This window comes from Anomaloglossus baeobatrachus, chromosome 5 (genome assembly GCF_048569485.1).
Source record: "Anomaloglossus baeobatrachus isolate aAnoBae1 chromosome 5, aAnoBae1.hap1, whole genome shotgun sequence".
Taxonomy (NCBI): Eukaryota; Metazoa; Chordata; class Amphibia; order Anura; family Aromobatidae; genus Anomaloglossus; species Anomaloglossus baeobatrachus.
In genome coordinates, this window is record NC_134357.1 from 413919070 (window position 1) to 413943254 (window position 24185).

Here is a 24185-nt window from a genome sequence, read left to right on the forward strand (position 1 = left end):
CATCGTTACTGCTGCAGTAACGATAATCGAGAATGGACCCCCATGTCACCGATGAGCGATTTTGCATGTTTTTGCAACGATGCAAAATTGCTCATCGGTGTCACACGCAGCAACATCGCTAATGCGGCCGGATGTGCGTCACAAATTCCGTGACCCCAACGACTCCGCATTAGCGATGTCGCAGTGTGTAAAGCCCCCTTTAGTCTGACGTATTCCACAACTTGAGCGTTGTCAGCTTCATGACTCTGTACAGACACAGTCTATGCACAGAGAGCCAAGTCATCTCTGCTACATCGCTCTCTACAGAACAAGCAGCAGCCTGACAGTGAGGGGATGATTGCACTTGCATCTCACATCACCCCGCACGGACTGATCTCAGGACAGGAGCGCATCAGCTGCATGGAAATACATGCAGCCGGCTGCTCCTGTGGGGAGAATGTGCGCTGTGATGCAACACTCGCACAGTGAAAATGAAGGTTCAGTTACCAGGACCTTCGATGACTTCATAGTCATGTGACCAGTCTGTAAGCCAATCAACACCAGACGGTCACATGCTTTGACATCATTGAAGGATCATGTAAGTCACTGCTGGCACAGCAATGAATGGACTCAGAAGCAGGAGCTGCCGGGAGTCTGCAGGACGTGTAGTAGGACCTGTAAGTATAATGACTGTGCTTTCTTTTTTTTTTTTTACAGCCCATGACCCAATCTGCCTGAATAGGATAACTGAAGTGAGCACTAATATATATATTATGAGTGCAAGCCAAAAAATACATACTATATAAGGATAAGGCTGCACATCAAACTTAGATAATAGTATAATGCCTCAAGTATGTGGAAAAATATTGGAAAATACAATGAAAAATGCTACTTGCTAACTTGAACATGTGAATAATGAATTGCATACCTGCCAGGAATATTAGGAAAAAGGAGATATTTAGCAATCGCATTGATCAATGTAACTGAGCCCCAAAACCTCGTCAAGGTATATCTTTATATTGGGGTCCCTAGCTCTGTGACCCTAACTGTGTGTCATCTCATTGCAATTAAAAACTGCTGTGGGTGGAGAGGGGTAACCAAGGACTTTCTTATATAGGAGATGGAAAAAACATGGCCGAAAGGGGCGGAGCTGTGTGAACAGAGCTCCGCCCCTTTCGGCTATGTTTTTTCCATCTCCTATATAAGAAAGTCCTTGGTTACCCCTCTCCACCCACAGCAGTTTTTAATTGCAATGAGATGACACACAGTTAGGGTCACAGAGCTAGGGACCCCAATATAGAGATATACCTTGACGAGGTTTTGGGGCTCAGTTACATTGATCAATGCGATTGCTAAATATCTCCTTTTTCCTAATATTCATGGCAGGTATGCAATTCATTATTCACATGTTCAAGTTAGCAAGTAGCATTTTTCATTGTATTTTCCAATATTTTTCCATATGCTTGAGGCATTATACTATTATCTAAGTTTGATGTGCAGCCATGACCCAATCTGCACCCAATCTGGACCCGATCTGGACCCGATCTGTAACACGAGCTTCCCAGGAAAGCTTGTTGTCGGTATTGTATACACGATCACTATGTGATTGGAACGATCCGCGATCTTTACAGATCGAGATCGCCCATCCCTAGAAAACAGTGATTTGCAACCTGTGATGTACCAAGATCAGTAGGGGCCTGACCACCACCAGCATGCTCAGGCACATGTTATCCAAGCACCTGAATAGGTGTACCAGACACTTGGGTCCACAATCAGTGTCTGGGGAGGACACCACTACCTCTTCTTATGTGCTATATGCTGGACAATTCCCTGTCCAGGATTCAGTCAGGGATGCCTCCCACCCTGGACATGTCATTGCACATTTGCATCTGTGTCGCCCTGGACAAGTCAGGGGACACAGGTAACAACACACACACACCCCCACCCCCAGCAGTTCACAGCAGACATCCCCAAAGTGACCTGCTTTCTGCCTCGGGCTCAGACTGACACACCAGGTGGGCGGAGTCAGGAGATGAGGACGCCCGCCCTGGAGTGAGCTGGCCTGAGGCAGGAAACAAGCCCAGAGAGAAGTTCAGGAGTGAAGGAGAAAGGAAGTCTGCAGAGAGGCAGACGCAGACTGGGGCCTAGGTTGGAGCCTAGGGCCCCTGCGCAGAAAGTCAGGCAGACGGTAGTGGCCGTCTGCAGGGAGCCGGGGAGCCAGTTGGTGGAACCGCAGGTAGCCGGGGATGGACGGTGGCCCCCCGGTACTGAATCGGGGAGCCAGCTGGAAACCGGAGAGCAGGAAGAGTGTGCACGGAGGTGAAGGAAAGGACTTACACTAACAACCTGGGGTCAGGGGAAAAACACCACAGCCACCTGTGGGACCCGTCCATCCAGCCGTTTGTTTCAGCAGAGACTCTGTGTGCTTCATTGGGCTGAGTGAGTACCACCGTGCCGTGCGGCACAGCGCTGCCCCTGCGCCCCTGCACCTCCACAGGCCCCATACCCGCCTGTCCACCATCCCAACCCCATCACTGGGCCCCGGGATCACCAACCCCTACCCACGGAGGGGCAACACAACAACTGGCTGCTCCACACCATCACTCCCGGGATCCCCAGCCAGAGCAGCGGTGGTGTACATTCAATCACCACAACCGTGGGTGGCGTCACGGACAATAAACTATCCCAAATCCCAATCCCCTTTCACTCACGGGCGAGGAGCGCCGCTCGAGTCCCCTGGATCCGGCCCATCGCTCGAGCCACCGAGCAGCGGCAGGCCACAGCAGCCGCGGCAGCCCGACTCGAGCAGCAGGGGGGGAGCGTGGCGTCCCCTCCGCCCGCGACAACTTGGCGTCACGAACAGGATCTTACCGCTCTGCCGTCTGGTAGAGGTGCGCCTTGTTACCGCCGGAGGTGTCCGGCCAAAAAATTTCAGAAGCCGCCATCTTTGGCGCGAAGAATTTCCCGCTCGAGCGTCTTCCCCGAGCAGGAAAGGCGCGAAAGTGGAGCCCCGCCCCCTGAAGAAGGAAGTGCTAAAAAGAGGCTAAGGGGGACGGGATGGCGTCCGGCCGCATGTGAACCGCGGCTGTGGAAGCAGGGACGCCAGGACTCTGCCAGCATTTGGTTCCTGGAAGAGGCCGCCGCAGTGATGCACCGACCCGTTACCCCTGTTACTGGTAGCGGAGCCCGCAGCGTCTGTGGGGGAGGACCCAGACCTGGGGTCCCCAGGCCTCACCTTTGTCACCGCCCTGCCACCGGCCCCGGCAGTCCGCCCGGCCGCGACGGAGATGACGACGGCTCCGGCAGTCCGCCCGGCCGTAACGGCAGCGAAGTACCGGTCCCGTTGACCAATCTGGAGCCGTTACTGGACTGGGGTCAAGGGGTGCTGCCCACTTCCTAGGGGCAGCACCAAGGCTAGGTTATTTGGGTGGGTGACTGAAGGACCCGTTGCCGTTATTAAAAGTGTTTAATGTTTGATATGCCTCCCATTGTGGGATGATGTTAGTATCCTTGTATTGTTTTTTTTTTTTCTTATCTTCTGCAGTTTAAAAGAAAAATAAAACCGGTGATGGACGGGCAGCCCGAGGACGGTCTGCATTTTGCTAAGGGGGAATGTGACGCCCTGGACAAGCCAGGGGACACAGGTAACAACACACACACACCCCCACCCCCAGCAGTTCACAGCAGACATCCCCAAAGTGACCTGCTTTCTGCCTCGGGCTCAGACTGACACACCAGGTGGGCGGAGTCAGGAGATGAGGACGCCCGCCCTGGAGTGAGCTGGCCTGAGGCAGGAAACAAGCCCATAGAGAAGTTCAGGAGTGAAGGAGAAAGGAAGTCTGCAGAGAGGCAGACGCAGACTGGGGCCTAGGTTGGAGCCTAGGGCCCCTGAGCAGAAAGTCAGGCAGACGGTAGTGGCCGTCTGCAGGGAGCCGGGGAGCCAGTTGGTGGAACCGCAGGTAGCCGGGGCTGGGCGGTGGCCCCCCGGTACTGAATCGGGGAGCCAGCTGGAAACCGGAGAGCAGGAAGAGTGTGCACAGAGGTGAAGGAAAGGACTTACACTAACAACCTGGGGTCAGGGGAAAAACACCACAGCCGCCTGTGGGACCCATCCATCCAGCCGTTTGTTTCAGCAGAGACTCTGTGTGCTTCATTGGGCTGAGTGAGTACCACCGTGCCGTGCGGCACAGCGCTGCCCCTGCGCCCCTGCACCTCCACAGGCCCCATACCCGCCTGTCCACCATCCCAACCCCATCACTGGGCCCCGGGATCACCAACCCCTACCCACGGAGGGGCAACACAACAACTGGCTGCTCCACACCATCACTCCCGGGATCCCCAGCCAGAGCAGCGGTGGTGTACATTCAATCACCACAACCGTGGGTGGCGTCACGGACAATAAACTATCCCAAATCCCAATCCCTTTTCACTCACGGGCGAGGAGCGCCGCTCGAGTCCCCGGGATCCGGCCCATCACTCGAGCCACCGAGCAGCGGCAGCAGCAGGCCGCAGCAGCCGCAGCGGCAGCCGGACCCGAGCAGTGGGAGAGCGCGGCGTCCCCTCCTCCGCCCGCGACACATCCACGTCCACTTCCTTGTCTCAGCACAGCGTCCTATAGCATCACCCGTGCCCTGACCAACACAGTTACTGGGAAGGTCCACTTAACCACAGACAGGTGGACAAGTACTTGTGGCCAGGGACGCTACATTTCACTGATGGTATACTGGGTGAACCTTGTGGAGTCTGGAATCGAGTTTGATGCTGGGATGGCACATGATGCCTAGAAATGTGGGGCCTAGTTCCATCAGGGTTTCCCCACCTCCCACACTAGTTCCTGTAACCCCTCCTCATCCTCCATCTCCGAATTGTCCACCATATTAGTCACAAGTTGAAAGCACTACAGCACTTCCTTGGTGAAGCGGCAAGAGGTTCTGCTGAAATCTTTATATCTTTATCTTTAGGTAACAAACAGCATACCAGCATAGAGTTGTTGAAAGGTGTAAAAGAACATACTGCTGAACCTCTAACCAGGAATGGTCGTGTGTAATAATGGCCAAAGCCTGATGGCGGCTCTGAACCTTGGCAAGCTGGTCCATGTGCCATGCCTTTCCCACATGCTCAACTTAGTGTAATGTCTGCCTGGATCCACAAACTCAGACTGGCTGTAATGGACAGGCTAGAGGAAAGCCGCTCACAAATCAGGACCCCGAGAACCTGAAACCTTTTAACCTCTATATAGGGATTTCAAATCACACAGGGCCATAGAGATCACTGCCAGTGGTAGGCTGCAGTCCGATAAGAGTAGTAGCCAGGCAGGGTCGAACCGGGAAATGCAAAACAGGGACAGAATCACGTAGGCAAGGACGTAATCAGAAAACAAAGCAGAGGTCAAATCCTGATTGGGCAGCGAGGTACATAAACAGCAGGCAGGAGGGTAGTCAGGAAACAAGCAGAAGTCAGAACACCAGAATCAGGAATATAGAACTATCTCTGGCAGTGGTCAGCAGACAGGAGGGGAAATAAGAAGGGTGTGGTGTCTTCCCATTGGTTGTAGCTGAATGACGGTAACTTCAGCTGGAAGACACATGCCACCTACACACAGCCAGTGGTACTGCAGATCCCAGGAATAGCCAGCGCAGTGGTTGAGCGGAGCCTGTGCCCACCAGCGCCGCTGGCATCGACTCCTCTCCTATCACCAGCACTATCCATGGCAGGAACACAGCATCGCCTGGTGATCGAAGCAGAAGTCCCTGGAGCGGACTCCGGTGGGGACGTAACACTTAGTGGTTCAGCGCTTTCTGAAAACCTACTCAGATTTGCCTTAGCTACTTGTCATGGTACGCCGTGTGTGCACCTACTTCCGCAAGTCACCCACATCTGCCACTGGTCTGGCAGTGCTGCAGCATCGCTTGCAAGTGCCACCTCATTGACTGGTTTGGGACCTGCCCATGCGCTGAAAATCAACATTACATATATTGGCAAGGCTTTGTGAGTAGCAGACAGCAGTACTTGCTCATCAGCTCCGCTAAATAAGAACCAACAAATGGATGTCTTACATCTGTGCGGTTCTCCAAAACTTTGAAGAATCAACCAAGATGGTGAGTGGCAGTGAAGCCATAATCGACATAACCATCCCACTTTTGTGTCAACTGAAATGCTCACTGCTCACAACTATAGAGGAAGCTTTGCATTCGGACCAGGTGGAGATGGAGGAAAGAAAGTACATTGGGAGATACTTCCCATCCCAGCCTTATGTCATCTTCTCAGCTCAGATTGGGTGATAATGAGGATGAAATTCTGGAGGAGGAACAGGAGATGGTTGCCTGTGCTACAGAGGGTACTATCTACACTAACTTCTCGTCTGCTTAGCATGAATTGGGCTGAAGAGGATGATGAGAGGGAGGAGATGGAGAGTCGTCCACCTAGTAAATAGAGTGGACTCTTACCTTTTGTGAGTCTGGCACACATGGCAAACTTTGTCCTGCTGTTTTTGCTGTGACACCCGTGTTATACACATTTTGGCCAACGCTGATTACTGGTTGTTCACCCTTCTCAACCCAGGCTAAAAGGAGAACTTTCCATCTCGCCTTGCTGCGGCGGGGAGGGCTACTAAAATGGTGCAATACCAGAAGGCCATAGTTAAAGAATTGATCAAAAAGTTTCCATGTGACAACGCTGGTGGTTTATGTTATAGTTCTTTGGACAAGTAGGGAGGGAGACACCCACCAGGTCCAACAGAGGCAGGGGAACACTATCAAGGGTTTGGGAAAGTTTCATTACAACCTCTAAGCACCCAGGCCCTGATATGCAGCGTACGCTGACAAGAAGGGAAAAGTTTATGGAGATGGGGAAGGAGTATCTAGCCGACTGTACCAGCATCCTCCATGATTCTTCTGTGCCGTACAACTATTGGATATCCAAGCATGGCACAAACTGTCCCTCCACATCTTTTAAGTGCTGCCTCCAGCATTTTGTCAGAGTGGGTTTTTTAGTGCCGCTGGGGGCTTAATAACTGATATGCGTATCTGCCTCTCAACTGAAAATGTTGATAAGCTGACTCTTATCAAAATGGACAAGGCCTGGATTGGCCCAGACTTCTCAACACCACCGAATAACAGCAGCAGATCATAAAGCCACCTAAAATGTTTCTTTTTTTCTGGTGTTTTCTTATGTAACCCTTCTCACCCAAACAAAGGTATACAGTTCTTTTCTTCTTTTTTTCATATCCTCCTCCACCATATCAACAGGGTCATGATGCAACCCTCGCTCTTAATTTTTTCCAGGGTGTATATGATGCCCTAATACATAATTTTTAGAGTTCTACCTCTAAAATTATGTTACATATACACTGTGTGCAGAATTATTAGGCAAATGAGTATTTTGATCACAGGATACTTTTTATACATATTGTCCTGTTTAGGCTTGAGAGCCAACTACCAATTAAGTAAATAAGGGGATGTGAATCTCTGTAATGAGGAGGGGTGTGGTGTAATGACATGAATACCCTATATAAGGTGTGCTTACTTATTAGGCAACTTCCATTCCTTTGGCAAAATGGGTCAGAAGAGAGATTTAACGGGCTCTGAAAAGTCCAAAATTGTGAGATGTCTTGCAGAGGGATGCAGCAGTCTTGAAATTGCCAAACTTTTGAAGCGTGATCACCGAACAATCAAGCGTTTTATGGCAAATAGCCAACAGGGTCGCAAGGAGCATGTTGGGCAAAAAAGGCGCAAAATAACTGCCCATGAATTGAGGAAAATGAAGCGTGAAGCTGCCATTTGCCACCAGTTTGGCCATATTTCAGAGCTCCAACATTACTGGAGTATCAAAAACCACAAGGTGTGCCATACTCAGGGACATGGCCAAGGTAAGGAAGGCTGAAAAACGACCATCTTTGAACAAGAAACATAAGATAAAACGTCAAGTCTGGGTCAAGAAATATCTTAAGACTGATTTTTCAAAGGTTTTATGGACTGATGAAATGAGAGTGACTCTTAATGGGCCAGATGTATGGGCCAGAGGCTGGGTCAGTAAAGGGCAGAGAGCTCCACTCCGACTCAGATGCCAGCAAGGTGGAGGTGGGGTACTGGTAAGGGCTGGTATCATCAAAGATGAACTTGTGGGACCTTTTCGGGTTGAGGATGAAGTGAAGCTCAACTCCCAGACCTACTACCAGTTTCTGGAAGACAACTTCTTCAAGCAGTGGTACAGGAAAAAGTCTGTATTGTTGAAGAAAAACATGATTTTCATGCAGGACAATGCTCCATCACATGCATCCAACTACTCCACAGCGTGGCTGGCCAGTAAAGGTCTAAAAGATGAAAAAATAATGACATGGCCCCTTTGTTCACCTGATCTGAACCCCATAGAGAACCTGTGAACCCTCATAAAATGTAAGATCTACAGGGAGGGAAAACAGTACACCTCTCGGAACAGTGTCTGGGAGGCTGTGGTGGCTGTTGCATGCAATGTTGATCGTAAACAGATCAAGCAACTGACAGAATCTATGGATGGTAGGCTGTTGAGTGTCATCATAAAGAAAGGTGGCTATATTGGTCACTAATTTTCTGGGGTTTTGTTTTTGCATGTCAGAAATGTTTATTTCTAAATTTTGTGCAGTTATTTTGGTTTACCTGGTGAAAATAAACAAGTGAGATGGAAATATAATTGTTTTTTATTAAGTTGCCTAATAATTCTGCACAGTAATAGTTACCTGCAAAAACAGATATCCTCCTAAGATAGCCAAATCTAAGAAAAAAAACACTCCAACTTCCAAAAATATTACGCTTTTATATTTATGAGTCTTTTGGGTTGATTGAGAACATAGTTATTGATCACTAATAAAAAAAATCCTCTAAAATACAACTTGCCTAATAATTCTGCACACGGTATATATGTATATATCACCCAGGTTTAAATTCTTTTCAATCCTTGCAATTAGGTCATAGGCTTTACCAGTCTAGCAGTCCCACTCCTTCCAAATGGTAAAAACAATGTTTTTGGAGGTCCTCTTTTACGTGTCTTCTAGGGTATATTGGAGTGCATTCTTCAATTTTTTTACAGCCCTTTCACATAGCGCATATGTTTTACCAGTCTTGGAGTCCCACTCCTTACAAATGGGAAAAAAAAATTCTGAGACCCTCCTCTACGTCTCTTCCAGGGTGCAATTCTGTGACTCCTTCTAAATTTTGGCAACACTTGCACATAATGCATACTCTTTAGCCGTATAGTAGTCCCACTCCATAATAATGGTAAAAAAAATTCTGATGACCTCCTAATCGTGCCACCTACTTACATTCCCCCCCTTTTTAATCATGGTCGTCTTCCATGTGGTAAGCTAGAAGACACCAAAGCATCATAAACCACACAGAAAAACATTGATCCATTGCTTAGCCAGCATGCAGATGTTTTCTTTACTTCTCGTCCAGGTTGTCATAACCCTGGTCCAACTAGGTTGAGAGCCCGGAACAAAGAGTTCAAGTTATTAAAAGCAAGGCCCTTGAGCCAACAGTTCCCAACATTACGTTCCAGACTTGTTCTTCAACTTGGCTCCACCTCTCCAATACCCTCACTACCCAGCAACAGTCCATAGGACAAAATGTCAGTCCAGGAGGGTCAAAATCCATGGGGTTTTGAGACAAAGTCCATGAGGTGGGAATTTGGGCAAGGTCCATGGAGCATTTGGGCAAAGTCCATGGGCAATAAATAAATAAATGCCCAGGCCTATCTGGTCTTGAGGGTTCCCCAAACATTCCCTCTATGGTCCCCTTGAGGACCAACTGTCCCCAATTTCTTCTTAGGAGCACTCTGGAATTGGTTCCATACTAAACATCGCCTTCGATCATAAGGAAGAAAGGTAATGGGTCACTTGTCTCCTTCAGTCCTTTTTTCTTTTCCAAAAGCTCATCACCTCAGGATCTGTGGCTTCAAGAGATGCTGGCTTCAGCGTCTCTCGCATCAGCTCCATCAGCTCCTCTCTGGACATGAGTCTCTGAGAAAATGGCCACGGACAGTGACTCACTATGCACCTCCTGCGCATGTAGGTCCGTCTCTTATGGAGCTGGTCCACTGTCGTGCCGCCAAGCACTCTCTTCAATTAAACTGCTCCGACCATCAGATTTTCACTAGTTACAGTGAATCCAACCTTCGCCATGCCAGCATTGTTTTGAGGTGTTTCTTCTTTTTTTTATACAGCAGTGGTGGTAAAAACTTTACTTTCCACATAGTCTTCACTCAGCATGTCAACCGATTTAGTTTCATTCAAGTCAAGTTCTTGCTTTTTACCATCTTGTTCTGTTTCTCTTTGTCCTATGTCAGTATCATCTGATAGAAATGAGTCATCCTTCTGGTCACATAAATCTCTTTCACAGTTCACAACATGAAAGCTTCTTTCCATGAATTTTTGGACAACTTCAGGCTGTTTATGGTCACCTCTAGACAGAAATTGACAAAAGAATGACAATTGTAACGTGGCCCAAGACGGTAGTCATAAGAGAGGTCCTCATCTTCCAATCTTTATGCATTCCAATTCACAACCCTTTTAAAATTGTCAAAAAAAAATTCTATGGCCATCCTCTACATGTCTTCAAGGATGTATTGCAGTCCCTCCATTAAGTTTTTGCTAGGCCTTGCACTTAATGCATAGCTGACATTGCACAGCTGACATCAACCACCAAAACTATTTACGCTGATTGCCACCACACCAAGGAAATTGGGAAGAGCACGGTAAAGCACCAGAATTGGTGCTTCTAATGTGATGCGTCAATTTTAGGGCAGCAGCTGGCTGGACTTTTTAAGCTGGGAAGGGGCCAACATCCATGGACCTACCCAGCCTGATAATATCAGCCCCCAGCTGTCTGCTTTTATCTTGGATGGTTAACAAAAATGGAGGGACGCCACATCATTTTTTAAAATTATTTATTTATTAGTTTTCAGCAGTGACCTGGGAGTCAAGGGGTATTTTCCATGCTGTTTCCATCCATTTCAATGATTTTCCTGCCCCCTCCAGCCCTTTTGTTAAGGTCTTTTTGAACAATGCTCCAGTTCTCCATTGTCTTCCATTATACTCATTACTCAAATTGAGGGTCCAACCTGCTCGATTCAAGTAACAAGCAATGGAGCATTTTAGTGTTCACTCATCACTATATAGGTTATCTCCAGGTTTATCCAGCTGCTCAGCATTCAGAAATAAATGAGTGGATAGCAATATGAGCAGCCTCTTTTAATGTATCAACTCATGGTATCTCCATTATTAGATCAGAAAAACGGTAGTGGACAACTTTGTAAGCTGGCTCTTAAGTCGGCACATTTGGATCTCTAGTATTACATCAGACAGACATGGTGGAAAGCAGTGTGCGCAGTTTATTCTTAATTCAGCACCCCAGGTATCTCCAGAAGTAGATAAATAATACAGAGTGGATAGTGACATAGGCAGCTTCTTCTTACCACAGCACTCCTGGTACCGCCAGCATTAGATCAAATAGACACGGTTGATAGTAGTATGAGCAGCCTCTTCTTACCTCTGTACCCCTCGTATCTAAAGTATTACAGTAGACAGACAAGGTGGACAACAGTGTGAGTGACCTCTTCTTACCTCAGCACCCTAGTATCTCTATTATTAGATCAGGAAGACAGGGTGGATAGCAGTGTGAGCAGCCTCATCTTACCTCAGCAAGCTTGGATGTCCAGTTTTGGTTCAGCAAGACAAGTTTGATAACATTTTGAACAGCCTCTTCTTACATCAGTGCTCATTGTATCTCCAGTACTAGATCATAAAGATAGGGTGGACAGCGGTGTGTGCAGTCTCTTCTTACCTCAGCACCGTGGCGTCTCCAGTATTACATGAGACAGAAAGGGTGGACAGCAGTGTGAGCAGCCTCTTCTTAACTCAGTACCCCTGATATCTCCATATTATATCTAGTAATGGGCGAATAGTACCTATTTGTATTTGGCTAATGCTTACTGAATATGGAGTACTATTCCAGTATTTGTCACAACAAGAAAAAATGCTTTTTGTTCCCCATTGACTTGCATTAAGTGATGAATACCAGAATAGTACTGTCATGTACAGACTATGGGAAATTTGGCATACGGCGCAACACACAACAAAACAAAGGGCCCTAGCGATAGGCCCTAGCGATAGTAAGGGGGAAGATGGGACACCTCATGCTCTCAACTGCAGCTGTAACCATTCCCTATACAGGCTCCGCACCTGACGCCGAACAGACAGACCCTGTAACAACCCTAGCTAGTGAGCTGGCAGGTGAAGGACGGTATCCCCACCGCTGCACTAAAACAACACCAGGGAAAGGAAAGAAAGACAGGGGATAACAACAAGTGACAAAAGTCCAACACACAGCTGCAGTCAGAACCAGGACTGCAACCTACTCAGCAACTTGCGATAAGGTCCCCACCAGCTCCTTCTACCTCAAGGCCTAGCTTTCAAATGGATCAGACTCACCGGCACCCTCTACTAGGAGAAGAGGGTATCTATAGGGACTGGGAGTGGTCCCAAACCGGAAGCACGTGAGGAGATGGAATGAGGATGATGCTGGCAAGGAGAAACTGACATGAACCCTTTACTCGTCAAAATAAAGCAAACTACATTTAATAAAGAGTCTATATGGCAAATGAAAGACTCTTCCCCTGAACCTGTCAGTAGTCTCATACAGAAGAGAGATGACCATGACAAGTACTTTGGTATTTGTTACAAATAATCTGAACACGAATAATTACTATTCGCCCATCACTAATTACATCAGATACACTGAGTACAGCTGTGTGAACTAGATCTTCGTACCTCAGCACCCCTCGTATTTTGAGTATTACACACTTGGTCAAAATTGTTGGTACCCCTTGTTTAATGAAAGAAAAACCCACAATGGTCACAGAAATAACTTGAATCTAACAAAAGTAATAATAAATAAAAAATCTATGAAAATGACCAAATGAAAGTCAGACATTGCTTTTCTGCTCCCACAGAATTTAAAAAAAATAAAAGTCATGAAACAGGCCTGGACAGAAATGATGGTACCCTTAACTTAATATTGTGCTGCACAACCTTTTGAGGCAATCACTGCAATCAAACGATTCCTGTAAGGGCGGCTTTGCACACTACGACATCGCAGGTGCGATGTCGGTGGGGTCAAATTGAAAGTGACGCACATCCGGCATCGCATGCGACATCGTAGTGTGTAAAGCCTAGATGATACGATTTACGAGCGCAAAATCGTCGTAATCGTATCATCGCTGCAGCGTCGGCGTAATCCATAATTACGCTGACGCGACGGTCCGATGTGGTTCCTCGTTCCTGCGGCAGCACACATCGCTGTGTGTGAAGTCGCAGGAGCAAGGAACATCTCCTACCTGTGTCACCGCGGCTTCCGTAGGATATGCGGAAGGAAGGAGGTGGACAGGATGTTTACATCCTGCTCATCTCCGCCCCTCCGCCGCTATTGGTCGCCTGCCGTGTGACGTCGCTATGACGCCGCACGACCCGCCCCCTTAGGAAGGAGGCGGGGCGACGGCCAGAGCGACGGTCGCAGGGCGGGTGAGTGCGTGTGAAGCTGGCGTAGCGATAATTTTCGCTACGCCAGCTATCACACGATATCGTACCTGCGACGGGGGCGGGGACTATCGCGTGCGACATCGCAGCATCGGCTTGCGATGTCGCAACGTGCAAAGCCCGCCTAACTGTCAATGAGACTTCTGAACCTCTCAACAGGTATTTTGGCCACTCCTCAAAAGCAAACTACTCCAGTGTCTCGTGTTTGAAGGTTGCCTTTTCCAGACGGCATGTTTCAGCTCTTTCTAAAGATGCTCAATAGGATTTAGGTCAGGGCTCATAGAAGGCCACTTCAGAATAGTCCACTGTTTTCCTCTTAGCCATTCTTGGGTATTTTTAGCTGTGTATTTTGGGTCATTATTCTGTTGCAAGACCCATGACCCTCGACTGAGACCAAGCTTTCTGACACTGGGCAGCATATTTCTCTCTAGAATCCCTTGATAGTCTTGAGATTTCATTGTACCCTGCACAGATTCAAGATACCCTTTGCCAGATGCAGCAAAGCAGCCCCAAAACATTACTGAACCTCCTCCATGTTTCACAGTAGGAACAGTGTTCTTTTTTTGATATGCTTGATTTTTCCATATGTGAACATAGAGTTGATATGCCTTGCCAAAAGTTCAATTTCCATCTTATCTGTCCATAGGACATTCTCCCAGAAGTTTTGGGGGTTGTCAACAGGTAGTTTGGCAAAGGCCATGATTTTTTTTCAACAATGGTGTCCTTCTTAGTCGTCTCCAAGTCCACCTTGGCTCAAACAACGACGGATGGTGCGATCTGTCACTGATGTTCCTTGAGCTTGAAGTTCACCTTTAATCTCTTTAGAATTTTTTCTAGGCTCTTTTGTTGCCATTGCTATTATCCATCTCTTCAATCAATTTTCCTCCTTTGGCCACGTCCAGAGAACTTGGCTACAGTGCCATGGATCTTAAATTTCTGAATAATATGTGCAACTGTAGTCACAGGAACATCAAGCTGTTTGGAGATGGTCTTATAACTTTTACCCTTAACATGCTTGTTTATAATTTGCTTTCTAATCTCCTGAGACAACTCTTTCCTTCGCTTTCTCTGGTCCATGTTGAGTGTGGTACAAACCATGTCACAAAACAGTACATTGAGTATCTGTAGCCCTATATACAGGCCCACTGACTGATTACAAGATTGTAGACACTCCAAAAAGGAGACTCATGAAAGAAATAGCAGAATATGCTGCTGTTCCTTTCAAAGTCTATCTACAGGATTGATTGAGCCTACTATGTACAATGCTTTATATAACCCTTGCCCCACCCTGGTAAACCAGGCTAGGAATATGGAACTCACTAAACTTAGAATTTATCAGTAGCTTATTCTATATTACCCAATAACCATGCTCCTTCTTTTATTCAGGTGGACATAGCATTTATCAATTTTTTATAAGAAGAGTATTTAAATATGTGGCCTTCTGATTCCCTGATCTTAAAAGGTAATTGCCTGCAAGACAAGCTGATTTAATAGATGTAAATGTAAATACATTTTCTATTTGTCGCCGTTTCTTTAGTGACAGCAGTTCCTTCCAACTTAAATAAGTGAAAGTGTTTATCACCACGGAAGATAATGCTCAAGACTTCTTGACAGCTGCTGCAAACCATCAACACTACTTCAGTGGTTTGAGTTTTTTGTGAATGGTGAGAAAAGACAGTTGAAGGAGGTTGTCGGAGCTGTGAAATAGAATATTTAAGCACCATTTGTCTTCCAATGTAAAAGCTTAACATAAAATGAGGCTCATTTAAATACTCATATAGAGAAGTTACATTCCTAGTAGCACTCAGCTATAGACTTAGTTCTCAGTAGTCGCCAACTTGCAACTACTGTATCTATAAGCATTCATTCAATGGAAATATTCAGTTTCACTGCAGGCTGTAAAGCGGGATGTTACAATTTACAAGTGAATTTCTGGCTATATTGACATCTAATGGCGAATATGAAAATAGCAATAACTCCTAACTTACTTTTACATGGATAAGCATAACAAATTGTGATAAAAATTTAATCCGGTGCAAAGCAGACCTATTAAATGCCCAAATAGCAAATATTTTGGATAATTATACTTTTACAAAAAGAGTACCATAGTTTTAATTTTATAATATGCACCAGATTATAAGAAACACCCCAAATTTAGTGGAAAAAAAGTTAAAAAAAATATGGGGTCCATTTTATAATCCAGTGGTGTCTTACTGGGGAGTGGGGCGGCAGTAGTGGTGGAGCGGGGATCACAGGAGGCAGGGGCAGCGGCACTGCCCTGGGGCTGTGGGCAGCGGCGCTGTCCTGGGTCTGCGGGCAGCGGCGCTGTCCTGGGGCTGCGGGCAGCGGCGATGTCCTGCGGCTGTGGGTGGTCTCTGTCCTGGAGCTACGGGCGCTGCTCTGTGCTGAGGCTCCCTGCCATTCTGAAGATGTCGGCAGTGCATGCTTCAAAGAAATGGCGCCTGGAGTCGGCGCGTGTGCAGACTGAGTTATCGGCTCAGTGACAAGCCGAGATCTCATCTGCACACGCGCCAACCTCCGACAGCCATTTTCCTTAAGTCTGCTGTTGCGATATCAATAGGCAGGAGGCAGAGTGTGCGCAGATGAGATCGTGAGCCGAGAGCTCCATCTGCACAAGCACCAACTCCTTGCACAATTATTTGAAGTTTGCAGCACCGACATCTTCAGAATGGCCCATGGCGCAGTGCCGCGGCCCGCTCACAGAGCAGCGCCCGCGGCCCCCTCACAGAGCAGCTCCAGCGGCCCCCTCACAGAGCAGCTCCCATGGCCCCCTCACAGAGCAGCTCCCGTGGCCCCCGCTCAGAGCAACTCCCATGGCCCCCTCACACAGCAGCTCCCATGGCCCCCGCTCAGAGCAACTCCCGTGGCCCTGGCACAGACCAGTACCTGCAGCACAGCGCACAGCATTGCCCCGGCCTCTTGTAACCACTCTCCACCACCCCCCGGTAAGCTACATTCGGATTTTAAGACACACCCCTCTTTTTCCTCCAAAATGTTTTGGGGTCTTATAATCCAAAAAATACGGTATATAAAAATAACTTGTAATAGTTAATCAATACAGAAATAAAATGTTAATACAAAATCTGGCAATATTTATTACTTAACCAAAGGAAGTCCCTAATTGCACGTTTGCATTTAGACTTAAAGACGATTGGGCTTTTTACTGAGACGAATACCAAATTATCAAATGCCTGATGAAAGGAAGATTTATACTTGATTTAGACCATTCAATATAAATATGAAATATAAACATGGAATAGGAATTAGATGCAAGAAGGTTGAAAGATAGATAGCTAGATCGATAGATAAAATGTTCTAGATTTTTAGCTTTTCATGGAACATTAAAATTTACTGATAAAAATTTGTATTTTCTGCACCACTGTTAAGAAATTTCAGCAAGTCACGATTTTCAATAGAGATATCCGCTGCTATATACATCGCCATTTTTTATTAATTGCACATCCCCAAAATTTTATTTCATCTTTCGAGAAGTTGTTCCACTTAAATAGATGCTTTATCACTGAAACATAAGCTGCTATGGGGCGTCTCAGACTTCCGTTTTCTCTAAGGAACCCTTGTTGCTGGATTTTAGGATTTTTATCATTTTGCTTTGTGAATATTGAATCAGAAAGAAGTATTTCCTGGATTCTCTCACTTCTCCTTAGTTCCGGGACTTTTCTTTTTGTTTTCCATTCTTGCTGGAATAATTGTTATGCTGCCGCTTATGGATTTTTGCTGCCATTCTCCAGGGAACAACAAGGATAAATTGAGAATTATTGGTGGGAAGCTGAATTTTCAGGGGTTTAGAGATCACAATTCTATTAGCAGACAGAAGCCTATTACTTCAGACCTTTCTTTACTGCAGTATATCTTATATCTTCTGTCATTAAAACAGATTCTAGCTGGCACTGTGGCTCAGAGCTTGGCATTATTGTCTTGCAGGGTTCAACCAGGGCAAAATAAACTTGTCTTGTCTGGGTTATTATTATGGATTTCATCCCAAACTGACCAGTGCCCTCCATATACATGATGATTATCTAAGATATAGCTTAATAATATTGGTATTATGATGACAATAGAGTACATTTATAAAGTTATTGTAAGAGTAGAATTGGAGAAGTAATTTTTATAAACTTTTTTTATTGAATGATAGCAAAATTTCAATTACTTAAATGTTTTCCAGTATGAAAACAAGTGAAAGGCAACATGTGAATATGGCATTAATAGTGACCATTGTAAACGGTGACAACGCCAGATATTTTGTGATTGAGGAATGCACACTAGGGTTTTGTGCCGCAATTTTACCATGTTTCATGGGTGAACCCATGTCACTATGGGGCCCTACTCTAAGTTAATTCTGCCTTTCTTCTATCGTATCTGCCTCTATATCTGCATCTATATCTGCCTCTATATCTGCCTCTATATCTATCTATCTATCTATCTATCTATCTATCTATCTATCTATCCCTCTATCTATCTATCTATCTATATATCTATGTATCTATCTCTAGATCTATATATCTCTATATCTATCTATCTATCTATCTATCTATCTATCTCTATATCTATCTATCTATCTATCTCTATATCTATCTATCTATCTCTATCTATCTCTATATCTGTCTGTCTATCTTGTACAATAAAAATGACTGTACTCCCTAATTTTAAAAAAAATGAAAAATTATATTTATTTCAGGCATATATACATGGGCTTAGAATATATTCCATTTTTTTACATTTTCTGAAAGAGGAGTGCTGCCATTTTTAGTTTATATACTGTATACAATGGTCCGAACTTTGTGGCTCGCATCCACACTTTATTTTTTCGGTACTTCTTTCTCAGATTTGGAATTTTTTCTATCTATTCATTTATCATCTATCTATGTGTGTCTCATGTCTATCTGTCTATCTGAAATCTATATATGTATCTTTGCACAAACAAACTATAGAAAATAAAGCATATACATTTTTTTGTCCACATTATGTGATATATGAGCTAGTATCTATTTTTCTTAAATTTTGCCTTGTCTACTTGATTACTATATATATTGCCTTTTCTTTCTTATACTTGGTTACCTATAGCAGCTATGTGATTTCTATGGTTCTCCCATAGTATAGGATGAGCACAGCTTTACTAGTGCGCTGTTACTGGTGGTATATTTCTATGATGCCTGTGTGGGTAAAAGCAAAAATCTATATTGGGTTTCATTTAAGTAATAGAGACCGTGGGCGATCAATGTGTACAAGTACATTTTTACATTTTTTTAGCCACTTGGTCTATAGAATATATCATCTGTGGTAAGAATCTTACTGGTCAGAGGTTTCCTGCGGCTAGCCAATTCTCAAACACCATCTTTTTTGCCTTTGCTTGTCACCTTGTCACTTCATTCAACTGAGTTACACAAGTTTTAGGCTATCCAACAGTCACCATCTAAGCTATCACTGCCTCACGTTTCTTGACCTTTTGAATGTCTAATTATCTTGATGCTTCCTCTATGAATCTCTTTAGCCTTTAGTCTTATCTGTGTTCTAGTCACACAACAATTTTCCTTGGTGACTATCATTGTGTACAAATAGGCAACATGCTCAGTTCCATCAGATTCAATAATGAACTTAACCACTAATAAATGACCAATCCATGTACTTACTGTACATTATACACTGGCAGGTATCGACAGAAAAGAGCCCCTGTGCAAGAACAATATATGGGCCCTTTGCAGCCCAAGAGCTCATGAAAATGCACAATTCCTACTGCTCTGGTGGTAGATGTGAGCCCCCTGACCTCTTGGCTATGTGGCTGCACAGGCTACACCAATGATCTGTTCACCCCTGACATTATATATTTGTATGTGAATGAGGATTGTCATCTGATTGAGTCTAGCATTGTTACATCTGAAATGTTTCTAAGTAACCATCAATGTTTGCTTTATTCAATTAATAGCTGGACTAGTCTTTTCGGCATATACTACCTATCTTTTGCCCACAATGGCTATTTCTCCTTATCTTAGTACATACTATGGTAGCACAAACTAACTTTAAGTGGCTTAACTTGACTAGATGTCTTCCAAAGTATCTCTAACCTTAAAATTATAGCTCTTTGGATTCAATATAGTTCTTTATTTGGCCCATATTGGCTCATACAAGTCTTAACGTAAACTAAATAACCAAGCCGATTGCTTACTGGGTTTATCTCCAATCCCTTCAATAGATATCTGCCTATCTTTGCTTTATGTTCCTCCATTTGTAATACAGCCATTTCTCCTCCCTGCTAGGATATTTTCTTCAATGGTTGGTCATTCATTGAGGTATGGGGTCCTTATATATACTATATTATTGCTCCATGTTCTTTGCTAATTTCTCTTTTTGCTGTGCCATATTGGACTTTTTCTTTTATCATTTTTGACCTTCATTATAATCCAAACTTCTCAACTTCTCCATTACCCTCCCATGAGTGTTTCATTCCACCACCGTTTTTGTTTTTCTTGCATCCAATTTTAATTAGTAATTTGCTTCTTTTAGTATTTCACTATAGACAGTGCTGCCTCTATATTTAATCCTTTTCTTAGACAATCTTGTTCTGTCTTGATGTTTTATAACTTCAGTAATAAATCGTTCTACTCATCAGCATTAAATATTTTTGCCCTACTTTTGACTAGACCGTGTCTTAGGAATGGATCTCTTTGTATCCCTGTGTTAGATGTCTCTACTTACCACTCTGTTCCTTTCATGTACTAGTTCTGTCCTTGTATTTTTGTGTTCTTTGAACTAGCATCATTTGCATTTTTTTGTTTTCTTTGTAACAAAGTACTGATCGGGAGAAGAAGTGCAAATGGGAATATATTCACCTCATTGTAAACACAACAATGTCCAAACCATAATAGAATATCGGTCCTTCTCCTTTGGGAAGGTGGCTTTTTATATCTTTGTGAACAATGTATTGGGGATATAAGATATAAGATTACACTGTTGTGTACTCTCTTTTTCATGACTTAATAGCGCTCTATAAGTGAGTAAAATAAATAAATACATTTTAGATATATTTTTGGTGTCATTACATTCTATCATACGTTCACAAACGTATCATCTCCCCTAAATAAACTGTTAATTTAATGCTTACTTCTTAATATTTCTGTCTCTGGAATTCTAAAATCCTCTTTCATTTTGGTAGTGGCCACACATTTTTCATTTTTTCCAAAAAATTTCTAGCATGATTGTATTAGACAGATGTCATATTTTTTTCATTCTGTAATGTGACTGCCAATATAGTTGTTGAAAAAATGACTCTCCAAAAAACAAATGAATGGTACAGTGATAGATTGTTACTAGAGATGGGCAAATAGTAACTATTTGTGTTTAGATAACCCTTACCGAATACAGTATACTATTTTAGTATCCGTCACAACAAAAAAAATGCTCAGGGTCCCCCATTGACTTGCATTAGGCTTGATATTCGTGACGAATACCGGAATAGTACTTTGGGATTTGTTACGAATAATCCGAACTCAAATAGTTACTATACGACCATTACTAATGCTTAAATCGTCTTCTAGACCAGAGCTCAAAAATCCCTGTCTTCAACACTTAGAACTGTCCACTGGAACTTCTAAACATCTTCTCTATCTTTTCTTCATTTGATGACTAGCTGTCAATAGTCAATACTCAAAAACTTTTCTCAAGCTAGCTAAATTTGGAGTATTCTTTTTTTCTTGTTTTCTGTTGCAACTTCTTTGAGGGCTACATCATAATATACTTAGTCCTGTCTTCTTCCTTGTCATACTCAAAATATCTCATGATTAGTCTGCAGAAGATCTAAGATGTTCTTGACTATTCCTCGAGTTCTTGACCACATATTTTCTAATAATTTACCTCTCTTCTTCTCTAGGCAAGATTTCTTTCCTACCATGAATTTCCAACCATGTGCTAACTGTCTACCTTTCATTAGGCAGCTAGTTTTTCACTTCCTCTGGGTAAACTCATTTTCCCTGCTCCACTGAGCTATCTCACCCTTGTCTGCGGGTGATTTAACGTTTAAACTTTGGAGAAGGGATAAGCGCTATCCCTAAGGCGTTCTATTTAATAAGTCACCCATTGTGACCATTGTTCCTTCTCCTAAAAAATCTGCATCATTCAATGTTTGGATAGTAATAGGAATAGGATAATAAGAAATTGTAAGCTCACGGGGACCGCAGCGCATTATGTACTATCAGAGTAACAAGAACCTTTAATACAGTATGACGGCCACAATGTAGCTGCCCCATGTAGTTCATGGCCGACTTAGTTAATCTACATTACTCATTTTCCCTCTAGGCTAGCTTGTTTTTTTCATACTAATTAATTCTGATAGTGCCAATCAGGAAACTTCTCAAGTGAACATTGTGCCAAACTTCTAGTATAGGTGGAAATTCTAGTGAAAATAGCCAATTAGAAATCTTTAAAAATCTTTAATTTCTTTTCAATGTTGTCTTTTCATCCTTTTACAAAAATTATTTACAATATCCATCTCTTAATTTACTTTGCAAAGCCTCATATAACCCTACAGAACATCCACAGCTTAGTGCAGATTTTATATGAATATTTTCAGTTTTTACCTAGTTCCCAGTGGAAGGAAAGTGAAGAGAAAAAGCTTCTAGTGTGACAAATACACAGTGCGGTGCTCATTTGATTTGTTGCTTCTTATTCAGAAATGATTGCTTTATGATATAAGCTTGAAAGGATGGTAACATATTTTACCATTTACGAAAACGGAAAATGTGTCATTTTCTATATTATTATTATTTCACCATTTTTACAAGTCAATTAATAATAGTGACTTTGCAAATTATAGAAAAAATATACACAATACATGCTTTGCAGAAAAGAAATAGCAATCTTCTTTTTTAAAGAAAAACTTTCATAAATTCATTTGATTCTGTCTACATTTTTTTATATCTATTTAACTGAATAGGATTACAATTAAAAATTCAATTTCATAATCATAAAAATACTTAATAATAAAAAAATGCATTGCTGTTCACTCACCTGGCCATTTTTGCACAGGTCCGCCCACATACTGGTGCCGTCTCCACCTCTCATTAGGACATGGTAGGTAAAGAAGTAAGTGCCCGGTACTGTACAGCTGAACCTCCCACTTGCTGCATCGTAGTTGTTCCCAAGGTTGGTGACCACGTCATCAAATTTGAGGACCTCATAACCCTCATGGGGGTTCTTCAGACCAGCATAGAAGGCCACACGGGGAATGGTAGTGTATGTGGCTGTACTTATGGCACCATTCACACCTCCTCCTGTCAAGCCTGGTGGTCCAGGTTTTCCTGGTTCTCCTCGTTCTCCTGGTGGTCCTTGTGGACCTGGTGGACCTGGTAGCCCAGGCTCTCCAGGTGGACCTGGTTTACCAGGACGTCCAGCTTTTCCCTGAGGACCTTGAACTAAAGTTGATGGAGCCTGTTGTCCTCTGTCACTCAAGGGTTCAGCTCCAGTCCCGGCTCTGATGCTGGTACTAGTGGTAGTTGCCCCTGCTTTGCTGAGGTACGGGTCGCATACCATCCGGCAGGTGCCCAACATTTCATAGTGGCCATCAGAGCCTACTGAATTGACCAACACTGGAATTAGGATGACCAATATTAGAACCATCACCACGCCAATAGCCACTGCCACCAATGTCTTCCTCCCAAGGCCAAACGGGGCCAGGGGACGGGGGGTTGCACGGCTGGGGGGAGCTATGGTGCCGAATGTTGTGGTGGAGAGGCAAGGTGGCCCCTCCAGAAAAGAAGGGGGATAGGGAGTCTTGAAGAAGTCACCACAAGTAATGTGGTAAAAGAAAATTGCAGTCTAGAAGAGCGAGAACACAATAAAAGCAGATGGGTGAGCAAAACTAGGACGGATAAAATGAGACAAAAGTGAGAAGAAAGCGATCAAATATAAAGACAGGTGAGAACTTGAGAGAACTTGCAGGAAATAATATGCAAATAAAGAAAAAAAGGAGAATGGATCCCTGGCAGGAATGAGAAGAAACTGCAAGAGATGGGAGAAATGTGTGACACAAAAAAGTGAATGGATATTATGTGACAGAACAGTGGAGAAAGCAATGATTAAGAATAGAGTGGAAAGGGAATTGTATGAGAGAGATAAGAAGAGGGGTAGGACAGAGAAGAGGAGGGGGAGCAGGTAAATGTGAATACTTAAAGAGAAGAGGATTAAAGTAGGAAGAAGAGAATGAAGCAGCTGCAGTGTCGGACAGGGACAGAAGAGAGAGAGAGCTGGAAAGAAGAAGATTACGAGAAAGGGTGAAAGCTGCTGAGGCAAGGCAGAAAGGCAGCAGGGAATCTAACTTGTGAGAGGTTGGTCTATGCAGCCTGACTGTTATATATGAAACAGAGCAGTGCCCCCTAAAGGATGAAAGAGAGTATGCAACTCTGTGAAGGGGAATACACAGGTGTATCTTATTCGGCAATAGGTGCAAACACCTTTTAAGCTTTATACACTTTTATATTGCACCATTATGTGAACCCTTTGGAGTTACTTATATTTCTAAATAGTTACTAAAAAATGCTGTCTGACTCCTACCCAGTCACGATTATAGAGGAAACCAATCAAACTAAATGAATAAAACAAAATCAGTTGTACT

The 24185-nt window shown here is 44.1% G+C and overlaps 1 protein-coding gene across 1 annotated transcript in view; it reads right to left on the minus strand.

Annotated features, from left to right (window-relative positions):
* The window catches only part of C1QL1 (complement C1q like 1), a 194222-nt gene extending 170344 nt beyond the window's left edge, over positions 1 to 23878 (minus strand). The window contains exon 1 of the mRNA XM_075347727.1: positions 22583 to 23878. Coding sequence (XP_075203842.1) covers positions 22583 to 23191 — 609 coding nt within the window. The 5' untranslated portion in view covers positions 23192 to 23878. The remainder of the gene's footprint in view (positions 1 to 22582) is intronic.
* Positions 23879 to 24185: the final 307 nt, after the last annotated feature.